We start from the raw sequence: 19,696 nt of genomic DNA, 5'->3' as shown, positions 1-19,696 counted from the left end.
AAGGTAATGGGCCCCTCGCCCAGGATTGGGGTCTCCAAAGTCCCTGTGGAGACAGAGCTTTCCTGGGCCCTGAGCCCCCACCCCAGGGCAGCCCACTGTATCCTGGGCCTGTGGGGAAAAAGGGTGGCTGGAGTCTAGGCAAAAGCAGGGACTGGCCCTGCCTGAGGTCGCCTGAGGCCAATGGAAGGCCTGAACCAGGTAGGGAGCAGGCTGCTGAGCTGCTTCGGGCCTATGCCAAGGGAGATCCAACTGCCTGGAGGACCCCAGCCCCTGCCCTTGCTTCCCTGGCCCAGACATACCGGTTCCTGTCTCACTGCAGCTGCCCAGGAAGAAGGACCCTCCTGTCTGAGGCCCTGGGGAGCAGGCAGCAAGGATGCTGGGGACAGAAGCTAGGAAAGCCCTGGTGGCCACTCCTGCCCAGGTCAGGCCACAGGAAGCGGGAAAGGCAAGGGTCCTGACACCGGGCCTGACCCCAGAGCTCAAGGGGAACCTCCTGGCCCTCAGTATGTAGGAGCCAGCCAGCAATGCAGACTGCCTGGGCCTTCCTGAGAGAGGCTGGGACCCTCCACACCTTTCCCTCCGTGGCTATCTCCCCTGAAGGCACAGAGTAAGCAACAGTGGACATGCGATCGTCACCCTGCCCTCACCCACACAGGTTCCCAGCTCCCTGCACCTGCCTCCTTCCATCTCCCACACCAGTGCACAGAAGGAAAACTGAGGCTCCCAGCTGCGGGCCAGCCCAAGGCCACAGCCCAGGAGCCAGGGTGGGGAGAAAGGACTTCCCAGCCTTGTGGGCACTAGCCCCAGAGACAGACGTTTTTAGGACAGGCCGTGTGCTCCAAGCAGGGGCAACCTCATTTCCCCCAGCCCAGCCCACCGGTCTCTCCTCAGGAACCTGGCTGTCTCCCTCTCTCAGGGTCGCCCCTGAAGTTCAGAATTCTCAGGGTGCCCGGGTGGCTCAACTTGACTTTGACTCAGGTCAGGACCTCACGGTTCGTGAGTTGGGCCCCACGTTTGGCTCTGAGCTGACGGCACGGAGCCTGCTGGGGATTCTCTCTCTCCCTCTCTGCCCTTCCTCCGCTCGCTCCCTCTCTCTCTCTCTCTCTCTCTCTCTCAAAATACACGAGTAAACATTAAAAAAGAAATTCAGGTTCCTCTCTTGAACCCAACCCTCTCCCCCCCGGCCCCCAGCCTCAGTGGGGCAGACGGGTCCAATCCCTGCACCCCGTCCGCGTCTGCAGTAGGCCCTCCTGTTCCCTGAAACCCCTCCACACCTCTGATGACACAGCGCGGTCCCCCTCACCCCCGCTCTGAACCTTCACCTGAAGGTCACTCTTCCCCTCCACCGGCATCCTTGCTCCCGGGTGGGTGGCTGGTGTGGGCCAAGACCCAGTTCCTGACAATCAGGGCCCCGGCCACCTCTCCCCCCTCACCTGCTCCACCCTGGTCTGCGTGCAGCCCGCAGCCCTCAGGTCCCTCTGCCTGCCGTGCCCACGTGCTGCAGGGGCCCAGGTGTCTCTGTGGTCCCTGTAACAAACCCACACTCAGTGCCTGCTTCTTCCCCGCCTTCTGGCCCAGGTGGGCAACTGCAGAATGGCATTCGGGTGCCCACTGCCAGGTGTGCGTGGGCGCCCACTTCCCCCACTCCCCTGCCCTTTTTAGCATACACGGAATGGGCTCTTTTAGGGGGTGGTACCAACTCCAGACCCGCCTGGCCCCACATTTCACCCCTCCCTCCCCAACTTGAGAGAGAAGTTTCAGTAGGGGTGAGGCCCACAGGGGAAACTGGACAAGAGTGGTCCTCCGTGTTGGTGGAAAGATAAAGCCTCTCTTCCCCAGCAGGGGGCAGAGATGCCCCTCCCCCACCCTCGGAGCGTGGGAGGAGCCCCAGGTCCCCACTGCACGCCCATCCTCCGCAGCCCCAGATGGTGGGACGGAGGCCGGTCTCCAGCACACGCCAAGATGGTGGGTTTGAAACGTATTTTAATGGTTTTGTCTGCAGGATGCCTCATCCGCGCCTGGTCTTTAGGCGGTTTGCCCCATCCCCTCATTTGCGGTTCCCACTCCAGAGGGCAGGTGCGAGGGGAACGTGGTCCCTGGCAGGACGGGGCTGAGTCTGCTCAATGAGGGGTTCCCGCCCTGGTGCCCTGGCCCAGCCACAAGCAAGCCCACCTTCAACACGGTCTCTGTAGGGGGAAACTCCAAGCCCTGCCCCTCCCCACCCATGGGCCGAGCGGTCCGGGAGCCGGTGGGCGGCAGCCTTCGGGTCACTGCGGCAGGGGCACGGCCAGCGACGACTGATCGAACAGCGGGTTCCGGACCTCCATTTCTCCGGTCTGTGAAGGCCAGGGTCAGGCTCGGGGTGCCCGGGGGAGCGGCCCAGGAGGCAGTTAAGTACCCCCCCACACCCCCGGCCCCAGCACTTACGGGGGCCAGGCCGGGGCATTCGTACACCGTGAAGTCGCCGTCTTCGTTCTCCTCGTCGGACGACAACGACTCCAGTTCCTTGGGCGGCTCTTTATGCCTGGGTGGGGGGCAGGACAGCTCGGTCCTCCCACACCCTCCAGCGCCGGTGGCCCGGGCTGCAAGGGGGGCCTCGGAGCGTCTGGCCCCAGAGCCCAAGGGCAAGGGCGGCGGGCTGGGGGGTTGGGGGGGGGACGGGGGGGGGGGGAGGGTGGGCGAGCCGCAGCTGGCAGGGCCGGGCGGGGTAGGTTGGCTGGTATGGGGACCGGCGGACCGGGTGGGGCCTCTCACCGCTCCAGGCACCGCATCTGCTGCCTCTGGTGCTGGTAGTGGTACATCTCGGCGCTGTGCGCTAGCCTCTGGTCGCCCGGCTGTGCAGGGGGAGGGCAGGGAGGTCAGGCCACGGCGGGGAGGGGCCGGGCGGGCCGGGACAGTGGGGCGGCGGGGCGGGGCCACGCACCGAGATCCCGGGCGTCGCTGGGGAGCACGGCGCCTGCGGGGACGCGTAGTCGGCCTTCTGAGTCAGGCGGAGGTCTCGCTGCAGCCTGCGGGGAGTGGAGCCTGAGACCCGCGGGGTCGCCGCCTGCAGTCCCCAGTCCGCCCGGCCCGCCCCGCGCTCACCTGCACCAGCAGAGAGCGGCCACGGCGAGAGCAGCCGCGCCGGCTACCGAGCACGCCACGACGAGCACTGCGGAGGGAGGGGGCGCGGTGAGGACGGCCTTCTGGGCAGGACCCTGCGTCCGGCCCACCGAGACCTACAGACCCGCAGACCTACCGAGGGCGAGGCCGTCACCGCGCCCGCCCCGGGGCTCCAAGGGAGACATGTGCACCGGCCCAGACGACACAGGGGAGCCCAAGGATGTGTGGACCGTGGGTGCCGGGGCTCCCCGAGTGGAGGGGAGGCCCAGGTTGGGGCCCTGGCGACGCTCTGAGAGCCCCAGGGTGGCTGCTGCAGAGAGAAGGCAGGGTACGGTTAGAGCACAGGACCAGCCTGGGGGGTCAAAAGTGGTGGGGAGACGCAGGGGGACCGGCTGGGGCTCACCGGGCTCCAGGTGCTGCTGTCCGCCTTCAAGCTGGGGCTGGGCTGTGAGCCTGGAGTGCCGGGGCTCCTGCCGGGCCAGCTCCTGGGCCAGGAAGTCAATCTCATCTTCCAGTCTCGGCCTGGGCAGGTTCTCCCCTGGGGGGGTGGGGGAGGGGCCATCAGATGGAGAGGCTCCTAGCCCGTCCCTGGCAACGCCGGCTGCAGGCGGCCCTCCAGAGAAGGTGAGACCGGTCCGGGAAGCAGACTCCAGGCCTAGGCCTCCTTCTCCCTCCAGGCTCCTCCCAGGGGCCCGTGGTGGCCAGAGGACCAGGTACCAGCTTGCCAGCCCCGGCCATCCTGAGTTGCCATGGTGACAGCCGAAGGCAGTCCACAGGAGCGGCAGCTTTCCCAGGAAAGTGGGGGTGGGGGCAAGGGAGCGGAGGAGTTAGGGGAACGTGCAGAGGCTAGGAGGAGAAGGGCAGGGTGCTCCTCGCCCTACCTGTTACCCATGCATCGCTCCACCCCTTCTCTACCAAGACAGGCAGTGGCTCCTCAAGAAGAGGGGAGAGGCCCCATTCTGTCCCCCCCTCCCCAGGTCATCAGTAGGAACTGAGGGCAGCTCTCTGAGTGGGGCTGGTGTCTCGGCTCCTCCTCCCCGTCCCTGCCGTGGGCTCCACAGCTCAGACAGAGGCTCCAGGCCGACACTCTGCACAGCATCGAAAGAGCAGGACGCCTGCCACCTTCTGGAAGCAAGCCTGTACATCTCATTCCCCTGCCTCCCCTACAGCCAGGAAGGTCCTCCTGCCCCACCAGACTTCAGCTCCCCCGGCATCCCTCTGTAATCCCCTTCACACCTGAAGTCACTCAGCATCTGGCTGGCTGTCCAGACATCCTGGGCTCAGATCAGTCGGTAAGCCACATGGATTGCACAGGGTGAGTGAGCCACGGAGAAAGAGGTCACCCTGGGCGAGGAGCCGGGACAGCCCAGGGGGTACGACTTGGGGAGCTCTAACCTGCTTCTCTCCTGGAGTCACCCCAGCATTTCACACCACACAGCCTTTGTCCCGGTAGGGGCTAACTGCCCCAGGCCTCGGCACACTGCCAGGCTCTGGGCTGGTGCTATCTGGAAAGATCACCAGGCTACTCGGAGACAGAAGAGTCTCCGGCACCTGACAAAGCTCAAGGGACCTAGGAGCCAAGGTTGAGTGGCGAATGTGTCAGGACAGGGGAGGGGGGAGGACATCCTTCTCTCCCATACCCACAGGCCGGCGCATCCTGGGTACACAGAGCCCTTCCTGATCTTCCTGGAAGGGCTGAAGGCAGGGCCCACAGACGTGCGCGCCCGGGGGGCACCGTGCCCGCCTCTTCAGGGCGCAGTCCAGGCTCCCAGGACAGACAGCGGCATCTAGGAAGGAAGCAGAGCCGGGTCACCGCCCTGCTTGGCTCAGCCCCTGCACAGAGACAGTACCGCCCTGGCCACTCCTCCCCCACTGAGCTGACCCATTGGCCTGGCTCCGGCCATTGTTCTGGGCAGGCCCTTCCTCCCAACAGCCAGAAACCAGGACCAGGAAGACAAGCAGTCCCAACATTTTACTGGAACTTCCCTGCCCCACCCACTCCCCAGAGTCCACTTGGGAGGCCTGAGCCAGCCCTGTAAGGAAGTCCTCCCTCACTGGCTGCACAGCAACAGCGCTCCTGGCCAGGGCCGTGCGGCCCTCTGGGTCCTGCCTGCAGTTGCAACGTGCCCTGAACAAGCCCTGGACCTTCCATCCAGACTGGGAGCCCCGGAAGGTGGGGCCCAGGTCCGTCTCTGACAGGGACAGCGTAGGATGCTGGCCGCCCACCTCTCCCACCACGCTAGGACTGTGCTGCAAGTCCCAGCATGCCATCCCCCAGTCCCAGAGCAGAGCCGGAAGACAACCCAGAACAAGGGAAGACAGCCCTTCCTCCAGCGTCTGACCTCTGGCCTGTCACCAGAGCACAGAGAAGCTGCTGGGTTGGGGAGCAAATCTGACTTGCTTGAAATGCGGAAGCCAGGCCAGGGTCACTCTTGCAGCCACGCTGCCAGGGACCGGGGAGTCCTGTATACGCAGCTAGTAGGCCTCCACGCCCGTTTCCCTCCTCAGATGCAGGAGAGTTACCTCGAAACGAGGGAATCTCCCAAGGCCTGGGACGCTGGCCCCAGGTATGAGCAGCAGAGCCAGAGGACCCCGGAAGATACCCAGCGGGCCCATCAATTCTGGTTGGGGAGGCTGGGATGGGGCATCTCTGGAGGACTAGGACTACTCCTCTCTACCTAGCCCCCCCCCCCCCCCACACACACATATGCTGCAGGAGGACCATTAGAGCCCAAGGTATGTGAGGGATCAGGGACTCCCCGGCCCTGTCCTTCTCCAGACCTTGGCTGGCCTGACTTGGTTTCCTTGGTAACCTGATACTCCCAGCCTCCTGTCTGGAGGCAGGAAGTCCCAGCAGTCCTTGCGGCAAGCAGGCAGACTCCCATCCCGGGGACCCCATCCTGCACTACCTCCGGTCAGCAGGCACCGGTATCAGAAAGCCGGCCTGGGGCGTGGGCTAGTTAAACGTTAAGCCTGTGTCAGCCCATCAGTCTGGACCCCGCCCACCAGCTGGGGGCCCAGGAAGCCAGACAGTCCCTGCTCCTGGTGCTGAGAACACAGAGTGCACTAGACCAGGGGTAGAGGCCCAAAGCGCAAAGCTGGTGCCAGGGTCTGGGTTGCAGAGGCCTCCCTCCACTCCCAGTCCTCCAGCCTTGAAAGACATGGCTGCTGCCTCGCTAATCCTGGGAAAGTCCCCCCCCCCCCCCCGCCTCGGGTGCAGGACGAGGCCCCAGGGACAGTCCCCAGTCCTGCCTCGGGTGCAGGATGAGGTCCCAGGAACAGCGGCAGCTGGAGACTGGCTGGCACCACATCCCACATCTGTGAGAGCATAAGGCTGATCAGCAGCTGGGACAGAAACTGCCCACCCCAGGGGCTCAGCACAGAGGCTGCATTGCCTCGGGAGGCCCCACCCTTCGTGCTCCAGTGTCAGCTTCTCAGCAGGCAGCCTTCACGATCCCTGGCCAGCTGTGCCCCAGCCCCCTGTCCAGGGGTGCTATGCCCAAGAGGCCTCTGGAGGCCTCCCACAAGAACCACACGGCCCAGGCTGGCACCCCAGCTGTACCACCTACCAGTCACTTAACTTCTTTGTACCCGTTTTCTCACCTGTAAAATGGGCTAAGAATAGCACCTCTCCTGTGCTGCTCCCAGGAGACGCGAATAAATGTGTGAGCACAGTCTCCCAGTTCAGCCCTGGAGTGGGGGTGCATTTTGGATCCTGGGTTCCCGCAGACCTTCGGACCTGGAGCCTCACTGCCCATCTCCCAGGACGCTGGGCTCCTCAGGCTCTGCGGAGCGTACCTTGGGGGGTGCCCTTCAGCCCCTAGCGCTTCAGGGGGCCCTCCAGGGCAGGAGGTGAGGGAGGAAGCTCCAGACTGGTAGCCCTCCTGCCCCACTGAGGCCAGAACAAGCCCCTAAGCCTGGGACAACTCAGACTCCCCCACCGCAGCAAGGTAAGGTTCGTCCCCACTGCCACCCGACGCACGGGGACAGGCAGTCCCCAGGACGGACACCAGCAGCAAGGCCGGCAGGCACCCAGAGCCAGGCCCGGACACGCGGAGGCCGAGAAGCGCACACACACAGGCGCGCACAGGGCAGACTCCCAGCGGCGGGCCCACCCGGAGAGAACCCTCCTCAGACACAGGCGCACACACACACACACACACACACACACACACACACACACAGAACAAGCCCACGGATCCAGAGACAAAGGCCAGACGCGCGTGAACTTCGGGTTCGCCGCCAGGAACCCAGGAGAAGGGCCATCCGGGGGAGCCCTTCGGCGGCCCCTAGGGCGCCGCGCCCTCCGGGCCCAGCCTGTTTACCCATCCCGGGCGAGGCGGGGCCTGCGGCCGGGCGAGGGCGGCGGCGCCGCGCAGCCGAGCGCTCCCCGGCCCCCGGGCGCCCCCGCGGCCTGCGCTGGACGCGCTGGCTCACCCGGGCGGCCGGCGGAGGCACCGCGCAGGGCCGCGCCGAGGACGAGGCCGGAGAGCAGCAGCCGCAGCAGCCGCAGGTGTCGCGGGGAGGGCGGAGGGACCGGCGTCGCCATCCTTCAGCGCCGCCGCCGGGGCAGCATGGCACCGCGCGGCCCGGGGCTCGGCGCGGGCTGCGGGCGCCGCGTCCGGGAGGCGGAGGAGCCGGAGCAGGAGGAGGGAGCGGAGGCGGAGACGGAGGAGGAAAGGAGGCGGAAAAGAGGCGGCGGCGGCGGCGCTGACGCTGCGGCAAAGGATCCGGGATCCAGGCGCGGCGGCGGGAGGCGCTCGGGGAGTGCGCCTGCGCGCTCCACCTGCGGGGGCGGGCCGGCGCCTCCAGGTTGCGCCCCCTCCCCCTTCCTCTAGTTCCGATTCCACCTCCTCGCTCGGGGCCTCGGGGCGCCCCGACTTCCGTGGCCTCTGCAGCCGGGGGCCTTCTCTGTCCTCCACAAACCCGGCTAGGCCTGGGGTGGGCTTCCGCGGGACACACTTCCCTCGGGTCCCCTCTCTGTCGTCAATTCCCACCCAACCTCCGCCCCGCTGGAGGGGGGCACCTGCCTTGGGCCTGGAGGCGCGAGCCCCAGGAACACAGGGACACCAGGCGCACACGGGTGGACAGGTGCGTCCGCACCTGGGCCCTCAGGGACACACGGACAGCAGCAGACACTCGCAGAACCAGGCGGGTGCTGGTGACCGCTCGGGGGAATGGGGCGGCTGCTCTCAGTGAGGCCGCCAGGGGGCAAGAGCGACCTGGAGCGGCTGGGAGCTGTCCACGGTCCCTAGGTGACAGCCCTTAGCTCCCCGAGGCCTCACGGCAGCACGCACCTATGGATGCACACCCTTACAGCGCACCGGTTGCCTCCAGAGAGCACAGCCACCCCCGCCACCTGGAAACCTCCCTCCGGCTCACCTTGCCGAGAGAACAGGGGTGAGCCTCCACACCCGATGCGTCTTCTCAGCCCTTTGTGTCACAATCCCAAAGGTAGGGCTGGCTGCCCTCGGGCTCGTGAAACGGCTCAAAACCCCAGAGCAAGCGCTGCCCTCAGGGCAATGACCAGACAGAAATGGTGTCTGCACTCACTTTCTAGAAAGGTTGGGGGCAGGGAGACACAGGCAAGACCAGGCCTTCCCATGCTGGGGAAAAATTAAAAAATTAAATTAACAAACAGTGCAACAGTGTTTGGGGGAGGAGGTTGCAGGAGCGGCAGGTGGGGGCACCTGGTGCTTCTTGGGGGTGCGGAAGACCACACCCAGGCAGGAAGGGAGCCGCGTCCCAGTGTGGTGGCCCCTGGGCTTTACAGCCCAGCCTCTTCACGGGATTCGTCTCTCTGAGCAATGGGCCCCATGGCCCTCCTGGTCCTGATCACAACAGCCCCCAACACCGCTTCCTGCCCTGCCGAGGGTCTGTCCACCGCCCCCCTCACTCTTCCAGCACTGACTGCAGCCAGACAGCTGCCTTGCCCACTATTTCCACCACCTCCACGCTCCCCGCCCTCACCCCCACCCCCAGGCCAATTCCAGGCCAGGGCCCAGCTCCAATCTTGCTTGGGTCACTGATGCAGATCTGGAGGTGCCGCAAGGGCACTGCTGGCCGGAGAAGACTCAGGGGACACGGGGTCTGTGTTGGCTCGGCCACCCCACAGCTACTCCAGGCCACACACTGGGAGCAGGGGACCAGAGAACCAGGGTTCCCTCACCGCTCCGGTCCGGGCCCAGAGAAGAAGGAAGGAGAAGGAGCCCGGGGCCACCCTGGGGACCAGCAGCGGGCCTTCCTGGCCAACATAGCTGTGGGGAGGGAGGGAGGGCAGGCAGCAGCAAGGAGGCCCCACCCTAGGAACTTTCCGCTGCTCTAGGAAGAAGCTTTTATTACAAAATTGTCACAAGGAAGCGCTGCGTTCCCAGCCTGTGGGCTCTGGCCGGCCCGATGCAGACCCAGACTCCCGAGGGCGGGGTGGGGGTCCCTAGACACCCAGTCCTGAAGTCACCCGCCCAGGGCTCCGGGGAGGTCTGAATCCCCCACCCCCACGAAGTGGGGGGGGGGGGCGCGGGGAGGAGCAGGAGACCTTGGAGGCTGGAGAAGGCTGCAGCAGGCAGGCAGGGTCCGGAGGTGGCTCCCTTCGCCCACCCCGGTCCCCCATGGGCCCGGCCCCCAGTCTCGGCGGGAGCAGCGTTGGGGGCGGAGGCGTCACGGGTGGGACGGGGCGCCGGGACCCGGCCCGCCGCTAGATGGCGCTCGACGCCCCGGCCGAGCGCGCCTGGCGCAGCAGCAGGACCACGGCGGCCAGAAGCATGGCGGCGAAGAGTAGGAGAAGCGCGACCCAGGACCTGAAGTCTGTGCCCTTGCGCAGCTCCGGCGGCTCGGCGGGGATCAGGTTGGTCAGGTTGAGCATGTAGCCGAGCGCCCAGCCGACCGCGGTGTCCCCGGCCTGCGGGCGAGGGGCACGGCCTCAGCCTCCGCGCGGCCCGGGGTCCCCCACCCCCACCCCCACCCCCGCCAGCTCCTACCTTGCTCTGGAAGGTCACCCCTCCGAAGGCGCGCTCGTCGAAGCCGTAGCCGCGGCTCAGCAGCTGCTGCACGAACATGGCCCCCGCGCAGTAGTCGGGCAGGCGGGCCCGCTGCCCTGGAGCCTTAGCCTGCAGCTGGGACGCGCGGGCGAGACTGTCGGGCCGGCCGCCACCTGGAGGTCCCGGCCCGCGAGGAGCGGTGGCCGGCGGCGTGCCGCACCCCTCCCCCAACACACACCCGCGGGCAGTGAGGGGCCAGAGGGGCCACCTCCCCCCCCACCTCCTCCCCCCCTGCCCAGGGCAGGACTGTGCCCTCCAGGAAGGACAGTGTGACTTGTGGATGGATGGCAGTGGACACCCCTGCCTTGGAGGTGGGCCCCCGGGGGGCACAGCAGGGATGACCACCCAGGGCGCAGCAGGCTGGCAGCGACCTTAGCCCGTGGTCAGGGCAACGGGAGAAGCTCCAGGCCCTCCGCATGGACCTTGGGCTGGCCTTTTGTCCCCCGCTTCCCCGCGCCCCCTAAGTCTGCCCGCGACTAGACCCAGAGAAGACAGGACGGGGCCTCGGTCACCACCAGAGCCCACAGACACTGTGTTTCTCCCGGGGTCTGGCAGACACCTGACACTCCGCCTGAGCAAGCGCTTCCGTCTTCCTTTGCTTGGTAACAGCGCCTAACCGGTGGCAGGCCCCAGAAGCCTGGGTGTTGTCTTCAAAGTCTGGCTTCCCCACCCGTAAACTCCGCCGGTCCTTCCCGCTGCAACCAGTCCCCACCCCATCTCCCTCTGCGCGCCCTGCTGCCACGGGGCCTTTGCTATTCGCCCTGTCCTCCAGATCTCGGTTCTAGGGTCGGGCCTCAGGGAGGCATGATGCCAGCTGACCGGGGCCTCCTGTGCAACCCCGGGGAAGGCGGGAGTAGGCCTCACCTGACTCCACGTCTGGTTGCAGACGGCGACTACGGCTGTCTCCAGCTGCTGCAGGGTTGCCACGGGAAGCCCCATCACAGACCTTAGGAAGTCCACGGTGTAGAAGAAAGCAGAGAAGGCCTGCGAGGGGGGTACGGTCTCCCCATGAGCAGGCCCCACACGCCACAGGGCACCCGCCCCCACTCCCACCCCCTGGACTCACCATGAAGTTCCCAGCCACTGGGGGCTGGAAGATGCCATTGAAGGAACATCGGGAGAAGCAGCAGGAGGAGAAATTGAAGAGCCCTAAGATGAGGCCACGGCAGAGGGCAGGGTCGCTGCTCCCTGCCAGGCTGACCCGGGTGCTGCTGTTGAAGGTCTGGGGCCGCTGGGCCGCGGTACACGGAGACTCATACACGTCCTGAAGCAGCACTTGGGTAGAATAGCCCCTCGGCCAGCAAGGGTGGAAGCCGTGGGTCTAGGGGAATGTAGGGCTGTGATAGGCATCACTCTTCCTCCAGAGTCTGCCCGCTACCCCTTGCCCAGGGCCTTTGGAAAGCCTCCCCAGAGGGCCTGCCTGTTGGCTCTCTCGTAAGCCCTGCTTGGGCAACATCGCGTTCTGCACTCAGGAGCAATCTATGGCTTCCCTTTATCTGCTGGACAAAATCCAGGCCTTTGGAGACCTGGCCCTGGCCCCCCTTTCCCCCAGTCAGGCACTCACCAGACCCCCCCCCCACCCCCACCCCACCACCACTTGGCTTTTCCCCAGGAAGGATCCCTCCGCATCTATCCTGCCAGCTGATTACAACCCAGCTTTGGTTCCTGTTGCCGGGGGAGCCCTCCTCGGTCCAGGCTCTGCTCTGAACCCTCAGCTCCCATCTCTTCTCACCCCCCTCCCTCCAGGAGGGCACAGCGGTGCAGGCGGGCCAGGGGTGGTGGGGCACCTGGAGTGCACCAGCCAGCAGCCTCCGGAGGACCTGGTCACGGCCATAGCAGAGGAAGCTGTGGGTGTAGACGCAGTAGTGCTGGCCATAGAGCCGCAGCCGGACCTCATTGGCTGGATCCTCGGCTGGGCTGGCCGTCTCGAAGGTGATCTGTGTGGAGGCGCCCCCCAGGTCCATGGCCCCCAGCGTCCCCTTCCTTGGCCGGAACCACCGGCCCACCCAGCCATACTGTGGGGAGCAGAGGGTGGGGGTCAGCTGGTGGGTGGGTGCCACGCCCCCTGGCTCGCTGGGCTGACCATCGGGCCCACCTTGATGAAGTTCTCCAGCAGGTAGTTGGCCGTCACCCAACCGAACACCCCCTCGTCCTGGCCCGAGAGGACGTGGGCACCACGGAAATCGAAGGGATACCGGGTCAGCGTCCGGGTCACAGCCGCGAGCACATTGGCCGAGGCCTCGGGACTGGTCAGGCTGTAACACAGGGAGGACTCTGAGGGCCATCCTCGCCAGGGAGCCAAGATCCTGCTGCTGGGGTGCACCGTGTGTGGCCGGTCGGCCGCGTGGGTCCCCGCTCAGGGCCGCTGCTGAGGGTGGGTGGGGCCCACCCTATGCTGAGGCTCTTGTGGAGACCAGGAAGGTCAAGGGCACACTCACTTGAGCAGGCGCATGCCTGCTGTGGCTCCCAGGTAGAGGGGCGTGTGCACATGGCTCTCCTTGGGCACCTCCTGAAGCGCCTGGTCCAGGCATTCAACGAGACTCTGGCCAGCCCTGGAAGGGTCGTCTGCGTAGCTGGAGATGCCCCCTCCTGGAGGGGGACAGGGAGATGGGCCCAAGCCTGACAGCCAGCCCCTGGAAGAGCCATGGGCCAGGAGGGCTGGGGACCTTGGGCTCCCAAGCCCGGTGGCAGCTTGGACACACCTTCCCAGTTTAAGCCGTCAGAGACAAAAGGGCCTACCTGCCTTTGGGCCACCCAGTCTCTAAGGCTGCTGCCCGCCCATGGGTGTGGGCCCAGGTGCCAGGATAAAGCACTAGGCATTGTCAATCTGGCCTAGCCTCCCAAGGGGCCTGCCTGGGTGTGCCAGTCTTGGGCCAGGCAAAGCCCAAACCTCCCAGTCACTGCCTGAGGCTTACTTTCTAGAATGAACTGCCTGTAGCCTCTCCCAGGCCCAAGGTCCCAGCCTCTTTTGGAGGCTCCTGCAGCTCCTTCCTGGAGCAGGCCCCAGTGGCATCGAGCCAAGGCGCCTGGCTTCAGAGGCTAAGGCCAGAGAGGGCGCCTGAGGACCTACAGTGAGTGGAGCGGGTGTCCAGGCGCAGGGGGCCTTACCGCGTACATTACAGGAGCTGTGCTGGCCCACGATGCCTGTGTCATTCTCCTTGTCTGCAGGCCACTTGTAGATGAACATGGACGTGTGCGAAGAGCCCGCGTCCAGGACAATGCCGTACTGGGAATGGGGGTGAGGGTGGGGACCTGAGGCCACGCCCCTTGGCTCCCCGGGTCTCCCCCCACCCCCACCCTGTGGCAAGGTTGGAACCTCCAGAATGAAGTACTGGGGTTCAGGCGGCAGGGACGACCACAGAGACACGGCTTGGTAGGGGAGAGAATGGGGGCAGGGGTAGACAGCCAGGAGCCTTTTCTCTTCTGACTGCAGGAACTTTCCTGGCAAGGGCAAGCTGAAGGGTTGTGTCAGTGTCAGAAAAGTCCCAGGACCACCCTCGGAAATGCCCTAGGGACATGAGGTCCCCAGGTTGCAGTAGAGAAACCCAGTTGCAGGAACACCTGCACCCACGCTTTCTCCACGTCTGTGTCCCTACCTCTCTGACCTCAGCCCGGCCTCAGGATGTGGAAGCATGCCTGAAGACACCCCCTCCCTGAGCCTCAAGGCCAGCACCTCTGAGCTGGGTCCTGCAGAGCTGAGAGGGGCCACGTGGGCCTTCCTTGCAGTTCCAAGGGCCGGGCTCCCAGCACTGAGAGCCCCACTGGAGCCCGTGCCCTCTTGAGCAGGGGAAAGGGGCCTCTCCAGGCCTATTCCCCAACCCGGGAACAGCAGCATCAGCCGGCTCACCGCCGCCCAGCCTCAGCAGCCCCCAAGCTGTGGCCCTTGGCTACAGAGCGCCCACTCCTGCGACCTCCCATCCTGGGCTGCTGGGGCTTGGCTTGGAGCACCCACATGCCCCCAGCAAAGCTCTCTGCCTACCAGTCCAATAAAGGGTCAAGGGAGCCTGGCGGGAGCAGATCTGGCCTAGCCCACCCCAACGCCTCTAGGAGCAGCCGGGCCTGTCCTCCCACCGGGCGCCCCTCAAGGGCAGACCCGCACTGTCAGGGCCACCGCGTGGGTGGGGAGGGGTCCCTGGGCTCCGACGCCCGCCGCACCCCATCTGACTGAACCCTGAGGATATGCATCCCTGGGGCGCAGCACAGGGCTGGGGGCGGCGGGTCCAGCCGCAGCCTGGGGCGTCCTGGGGCTGCATCTGGGGAGCGGAGAGACAGCTTCTTGGCCGCGTCCCTGACAGGCTACGCGACGGGCACCGCGAGCGGGGAGTTCCCGGGACTCCACCCCCCGCCCGGCCAGGAGCGCAGCGCAGCGCGGGTGGGGGTCCCCGGCTGCCGCGGGAGCGCAGCCTGGCCCTGCTCGGGTCCAAGCCTCCCAGCCGGGGCCCGCAACTCCGCGGACTGCGCCGGATGCCCGAGCGTGCACCTTGAGGGCGGGCAGCTCCCAGATGTCTCGAGTGGGGACGCACAGCAGTAGGAGCCCGGCGAGGCCCGCCGCGGCCAGCAGCAACGGCGGCAGCAGCGACAGCACCTTCCCAGCCATGGGCGGGCGCGCGGGCGCACCAGGCGTTGTCGAAGGGGCGGCAGGGAGCTGGAGGCCTGGGGCCCGAGGCCCGGGGGTAGGCGCCCAGGGCGGGGCGCGGACAGAGGCCACGGCTGGCCACGCCCACTGGCGGACCAGGACCGCCCACTGACTGGCCGCCCCGCCCACCGCCCGCCCGCCCCGCGAGCGCAGGTGGGAGAAGTGTCGGCTGAATCACCCGCGCCGCCCCTCCCAGCGCCCCCGGTCGCGGCTATCGAGCACCTCCTGCTTCCTGTCCGCCCAGTTCCGACACTCGTCCCCTGTGCCGCGTCCCCCTGACCCCTCGTGCTGGCTACCAGGGTCGGCCTGTGGGCACTGGGGGATTCCCCCACCTCCCCTGGGCAGGACCTAGAGAAACCCCAGCCCTCTCCAGGAGAGTCTAGGCGGGAGGCCTGGCCTGGAAGGGTGGGCCGGGCTGGCTCTCAGGCAGCCTCGTTCAGAGGGCCAGGCTGCCGGAGTGGCCAGCTTTTCTCCGGCCCGATCCTGACGGAAGGAGCCACCACTAGCGACAGGAGCTGCACCGGTCCCGGCTGGGGTCCTGCCGTACTCTCCATGAAATCAAGGGCCAGCCAGCCAGTGGTGCTGACCCAGCTGTAGGCCACACGGCAGGTAGCTGCAAATGTACAGTCAGGCCCTGGGGACATCAGAGTGACCCAGTCTGGGCCTGCCCTCAAGGTGCTGAGGGCTCAAAGCTGGGCAGCCAAGCAACATGAAGCCAGACCTATCCCACACACAGCCCTAGTGCCAAGGTGACAGGTGAGGACACACCTAGAGAAAGGGACAGGGTGGTCACACTTACAGTGAACTGAGAGACCAGAGCCCAAGCTCATACGGACCAGTGCCAGTCTCCTGGCTCAGGGGCTGGCCCATCCCTGACACCCCCTCTGCCTGGAGAGTGGGGTGCCCAGAAGCCTGGACTGGGGAGGGCAGGTGAGGTGGGGAGCAGGAGGAGGGTCCTCTGTGCACTGGGCAAGGAGATAAGGGAGAAGATCTCCCAGCCCTGGTTGTCCGCCAACAGGTCCCTGGATGCTGACTGGGATAGGGAAGCGCTCAGCCAGCCCTAGACCTCAGCTCTGCCCTTAATCCCCTGAAACGTCTGGCCTCTGTCCTTTAACTCCCTAGGCACCCTGTGAGCCAGCCTAGCCAAGCATCACCCCTTTCCCTGGCCAGGAGCCACCCCCACTCTGGGCCTTAGGCAAAACAGGAATTCCAGCACCAAGAATCCCAGCCATGTAACAGCAGGGAGCCATGTGGCAAGACCACCCCGAGCGCCAGTGACTGGGGGCAGGGGTGTGGTGGCCAAAGGGTGGCCTTTGATGGGGACGGGGTCTGGGCAGCACCCGGGCTGGCTGGAACCAGCAGGAACAATTGGGCTGGGATGCCGCCCAGGCTGAGGGGCTGGTGTCACTGGCCTAGTGAAGGAGCTTTTCTTTCAGCTCTGGACCCCGACAGCAGAAAGGGTGGGAATCCCGGAGATGGTTCAGCCTGCTCGCAACCCCGTCTGGCTGGGCCCCAGCAGAGTCTCCGGGTGTGGCCAGCACAGGGCTCTGGCTCTGCGGGCACCCCCCTGCCCCTCCCTCTAGGCCTTTCTTCCACCGGGAGAGCCCAGAGGAGGGAGAGGCCTGCAGATTAAGTTGAAAAGAAAGAGACAAAGGCGGCCCACAGGGAGCCCAGCGCAAGAAAGGGCAGCCGGGGCGCTGCCTACAGGCCCGCCCACCCTGTGCTGGCCCCCCTCCCGGCCCCCACACCTCACCGCACTAGCCCAAGCAGGGTTCCCTGATGCTCTGGTTGGTCCTCGGACGGAGACCCACCGGCCGGGAGAGGATGGGGCCAGGGTAGTGGAGGCCTGGATGCGGGAGGGCTCATGGCCCAGGGCCCAGATTAGTCCCGGAAGAGAAGGAAAGCAGGCAGGGAGCAGGGGGTAGCCAGGACGAAGCCTGAGAGTGAGTTCTCTCTGAGACAGAACCGGGGCCGCAACCTCCCTCCTTGGTGCAGAGACGTCCTTCCTGAGTGGGAGGTGGGCTGGGGGGCACGAAAGGGGGCTCCTGGCAGGAACTCACCATGGGAGGGGCCTCTGGGAACCTAGGGGTGACTGGGGGGGGGGGGGAGGAGGGCTCCAGATGTGCTACATGTGGCCTGGCCCTGGGTCCTGGCAGAGGAATGCCTTTGCAGAGAGGTGCAGCCGGAGGGATCCAGACCTCCCAGGTCGCGGACCCTTGCTGAGGCCCACGGACATCTTGGCTATGCCTGCCTCAGTCTCCCCGTTGGGAGGCGCCGCGTCTTATGGCTGAAACCTCTTAACCGGTAAAGGCCCTTCACTCTGTTCACCTGAAAAATAAGACAGTCTATTTGACTAGCAAAAATTGGTGTGTTTGGGAATGACAGAATCGCAGTTGGGCATTTACAAACTCCAGCAAAACTACAGGCAGAGATCTGACAAAGAAAGGAGAGGATGCTGTTTTATGGAGGAGACGGAGGAAGGGGTTATTCTGAACCCACGTCCACTGGAGAAAAGCGAGATTTCAGAGTGACGGCCACTGGTGAGTTTCAGGGGGTGGGTTTCCCATAGGAGAGGTAGTGCGCATCTTTCCCTGGTGGGGCCTGTAAGCCATGATTCTTCTTGTGATTGGCCTTTAGGGCTCTGGCTCCCCCTTCCGGCCACATCCAGAGTCCGCTTTGGTGACCCTTCCCTTCATTCACGTTCACAACTCACTGCTCCCTTTCTTCACGTGCTCATTCAGTCATTCAGCAAACACTTGTGCACCAGGATCCGTGCATGCACAGTGAGCTAGGGGTGCTCCTGAACCGCACGGTGTGGGCACAGGGGAGGCCCACCCACCACCTGTCCTGAGGACAGCGGATTTACCAAAGGGACCCCGGGAAGGGGAAAAGGCTGTGGCGCCTTGTGAGGCACAGCAGACACACAGGAGAGCAGGTGGGGCAATTGTGCACGGTGGGAAGACTAACAACACGGGGGCGCCTGGGCGGCTCAGTGGGTTAAGCATCCGGCTTGTGATCTCAGCCCAGGTCTTTTTCTCAGGGTCATGGGTCCTATGCCCCGCACAGGGCTCCTCGCTGGGCGTGAAACCTATTAAAAAACAAACAAACACACAAGAGGGGAACGGGTACATCAAAGACCCCTCCGTGGCCCCAGTCAGAGCCACGCACTCTCTTGGGTTTTACGTTCGTTAGTCTCATATTTCTCTCTATAGTGTTCCACTTACCCACGCATTTGCGTTCATATATATTTTTCCCCCTAAATAAATATATCTGTTGCGTTTCCTGGTGCTGGACCGCAGTTTATGTTTACGTGCTGCACAGATGGTTCTGTAACTTGCTTCTTTCGCTCAGGTGACTTCTGAGGTCCGTCCACGTAGACCTCTGAAGTTGTGGTTGGTTTATTGTGGTTGCTGCACCGTTTTCTGGCCTGGCTCCCCTGAAGCCTGCACGTCATCATCCGAGTGCATGAGCATGAGCGTGAGCACGAGCACGCAGGGGTCTCTAGCTCCAGGCTGGTTTTTTTTTTTTTGTTTTTTTTTTTGTTTTTTGCATTTGCATTTGCACGCATTTCCCTGGGGGAACTTCCTAGGAACAAGTGGGTGGTTGTATGCATGTGTGTGAGCATCCCCAGCAAACACTACATTGTTTTCAAAATGAGGGCGCCATCCGGCACTCCCAAGACCAGACACACAGTGTTGGTTCCCCTGCGTCCTCTCCGATGACGTTTGGAATTGACGTCACAACTTGGCGGTTTGTGAGAAGCTGGTGAACATGGACCCTCGAGATTTCTGTGGCGCTTCCTGTGTTTCTGGAGAGACGGGGTGTTTTTCCTGTCTGCTGTGCAAGTGCCTGTTCAGGCCCTTATTGCTTTTTTTAGAGATTGTTTATGTTTTTGCATTCACTTGCAGGCATTCTTTATGTAGACTCTGAACGTTCATCCTGGCAGCAAAGTCGTGGAAACTCTGAATTAGTCCAGATGTGTTGCTTTTCTGCTCCTATGGGGTCTCGTGTGAGTAGTCTGCCGGGAGGTCGTAAGATGTTCTCCTAACTCGCTTTGTAAAGGCTTTGTTCGAGGGGCGCCTGGGGGGCTCAGTCCGTTAAGCGTAGGCTCTTGGTTTTGGCTCAGGTCATGATCGCACGGTTCATGGGTTCCAGCCCCACGTCAGGCTCTATGCTGACCGCGCAGAGCCTGCTTGGGATTCTCTTTCTCTGCCTCTCCCCCACTCACACCGTCTCTGCCTCTCTCAAAGTAAGTGAATTAACTTCGGGGAAAAAATCGAAAGGTTTTAGCGTCCTGCTGATTGTGAGTCTGATCCACCTGGATGTGTTTTTTGTGGAGGGTGAGAGGAAGGGGTTCCGATTCTCGTTCTCCTGCCTGGGGAACCGGTCGTCCGGGCCTTGTATCCCGTGGGCTGGCCTTTCTGCCCTGACGGGCGGGGCGTGCCTGGCCCCCGGCGGGTCTGCAGACACGGGCCCATGCCCACGCCACAGGGCATTCACCCAGGGAGCGCTAGGCGTCTCGATCTCTGGGAGGAACGTCCCCTCTCCCTGATTCTTTGGCTGGAGCCCTGAGCTCCTCCACAGAAATCTCTCGAACCAGCTTACCAAGTTCCTTGAAAAACCCTGTCGGTATTTCAACCGCAAGCGGCCCTGAATGTAAGCACCCGTTGCGTGGGCACATTCCTGGAGAAACCGCGCTAACGCAGCCAGAAGGGGGCGCTGCGCCATCGGGAAGGAGTCCCCAGCGCAGCCTCCACGGAAGAGTGTCCTTGGGAAAGAATCCCGGTTCCCGCCCCGCCGGGGACAGATGCACCGCCTCTCCTGCAAGAAGCCCGCCCCCCCCCCCCCCCCGCCGCTCACCAGTGGCCGTCACCCCGACCCCCTGCTTCTCTCCAGTGGACGTGGGTTCAGAAAAACGCCT

The 19,696-nt window shown here is 64.7% G+C and overlaps 2 protein-coding genes across 6 annotated transcripts; both read right to left on the bottom strand.

Moving 5' to 3' along the window:
• Positions 1-1,968: 1,968 nt before the first annotated feature.
• NPDC1 (neural proliferation, differentiation and control 1) lies at positions 1,969-7,793 on the bottom strand. Its single transcript, XM_027051029.2, has 9 exons — positions 7,540-7,793; positions 4,743-4,889; positions 3,506-3,640; positions 3,239-3,412; positions 3,085-3,151; positions 2,924-3,008; positions 2,755-2,834; positions 2,428-2,524; positions 1,969-2,336 (listed from the first exon to the last, which is right to left on the bottom strand). The coding sequence occupies exons 1-9, from the start codon at positions 7,649-7,651 to the stop codon at positions 2,268-2,270; spliced, it is 966 nt and encodes a 321-aa protein (XP_026906830.1). The 5' UTR covers positions 7,652-7,793; the 3' UTR covers positions 1,969-2,267.
• A 186-nt stretch (positions 7,794-7,979) lies between these two features.
• On the bottom strand, positions 7,980-16,652 carry ENTPD2 (ectonucleoside triphosphate diphosphohydrolase 2). 5 transcript variants are annotated; one of them, XM_053204331.1, is made up of 9 exons: positions 14,620-16,644; positions 13,248-13,365; positions 12,578-12,728; positions 12,235-12,394; positions 11,927-12,154; positions 11,206-11,460; positions 11,004-11,123; positions 9,638-10,214; positions 7,980-8,708 (listed from the first exon to the last, which is right to left on the bottom strand). In XM_053204331.1, exons 1-9 carry the CDS (start codon positions 14,734-14,736, stop codon positions 8,659-8,661), a joined length of 1,776 nt encoding a protein of 591 aa, XP_053060306.1. In that variant the 5' UTR covers positions 14,737-16,644; the 3' UTR covers positions 7,980-8,658. The 5 variants fall into 5 exon arrangements, with proteins under 5 accessions (XP_053060306.1, XP_053060305.1, XP_053060304.1 ...); XM_027051024.2 differs by lacking the exon at positions 7,980-8,708 and having other exon boundaries at positions 9,655-10,000; positions 10,080-10,214; positions 14,620-14,903; XM_053204330.1 differs by lacking the exon at positions 7,980-8,708 and having other exon boundaries at positions 9,413-10,208; positions 14,620-16,652.
• Between the last annotated feature and the right edge of the window lie 3,044 nt (positions 16,653-19,696).

Source organism: Acinonyx jubatus, chromosome D4 (genome assembly GCF_027475565.1).
Source record: "Acinonyx jubatus isolate Ajub_Pintada_27869175 chromosome D4, VMU_Ajub_asm_v1.0, whole genome shotgun sequence".
Taxonomy (NCBI): domain Eukaryota; kingdom Metazoa; phylum Chordata; class Mammalia; order Carnivora; family Felidae; genus Acinonyx; species Acinonyx jubatus.
Note: the sequence above shows the minus strand (reverse complement) of the source record. Positions and strands in the feature narration are given on the sequence as shown.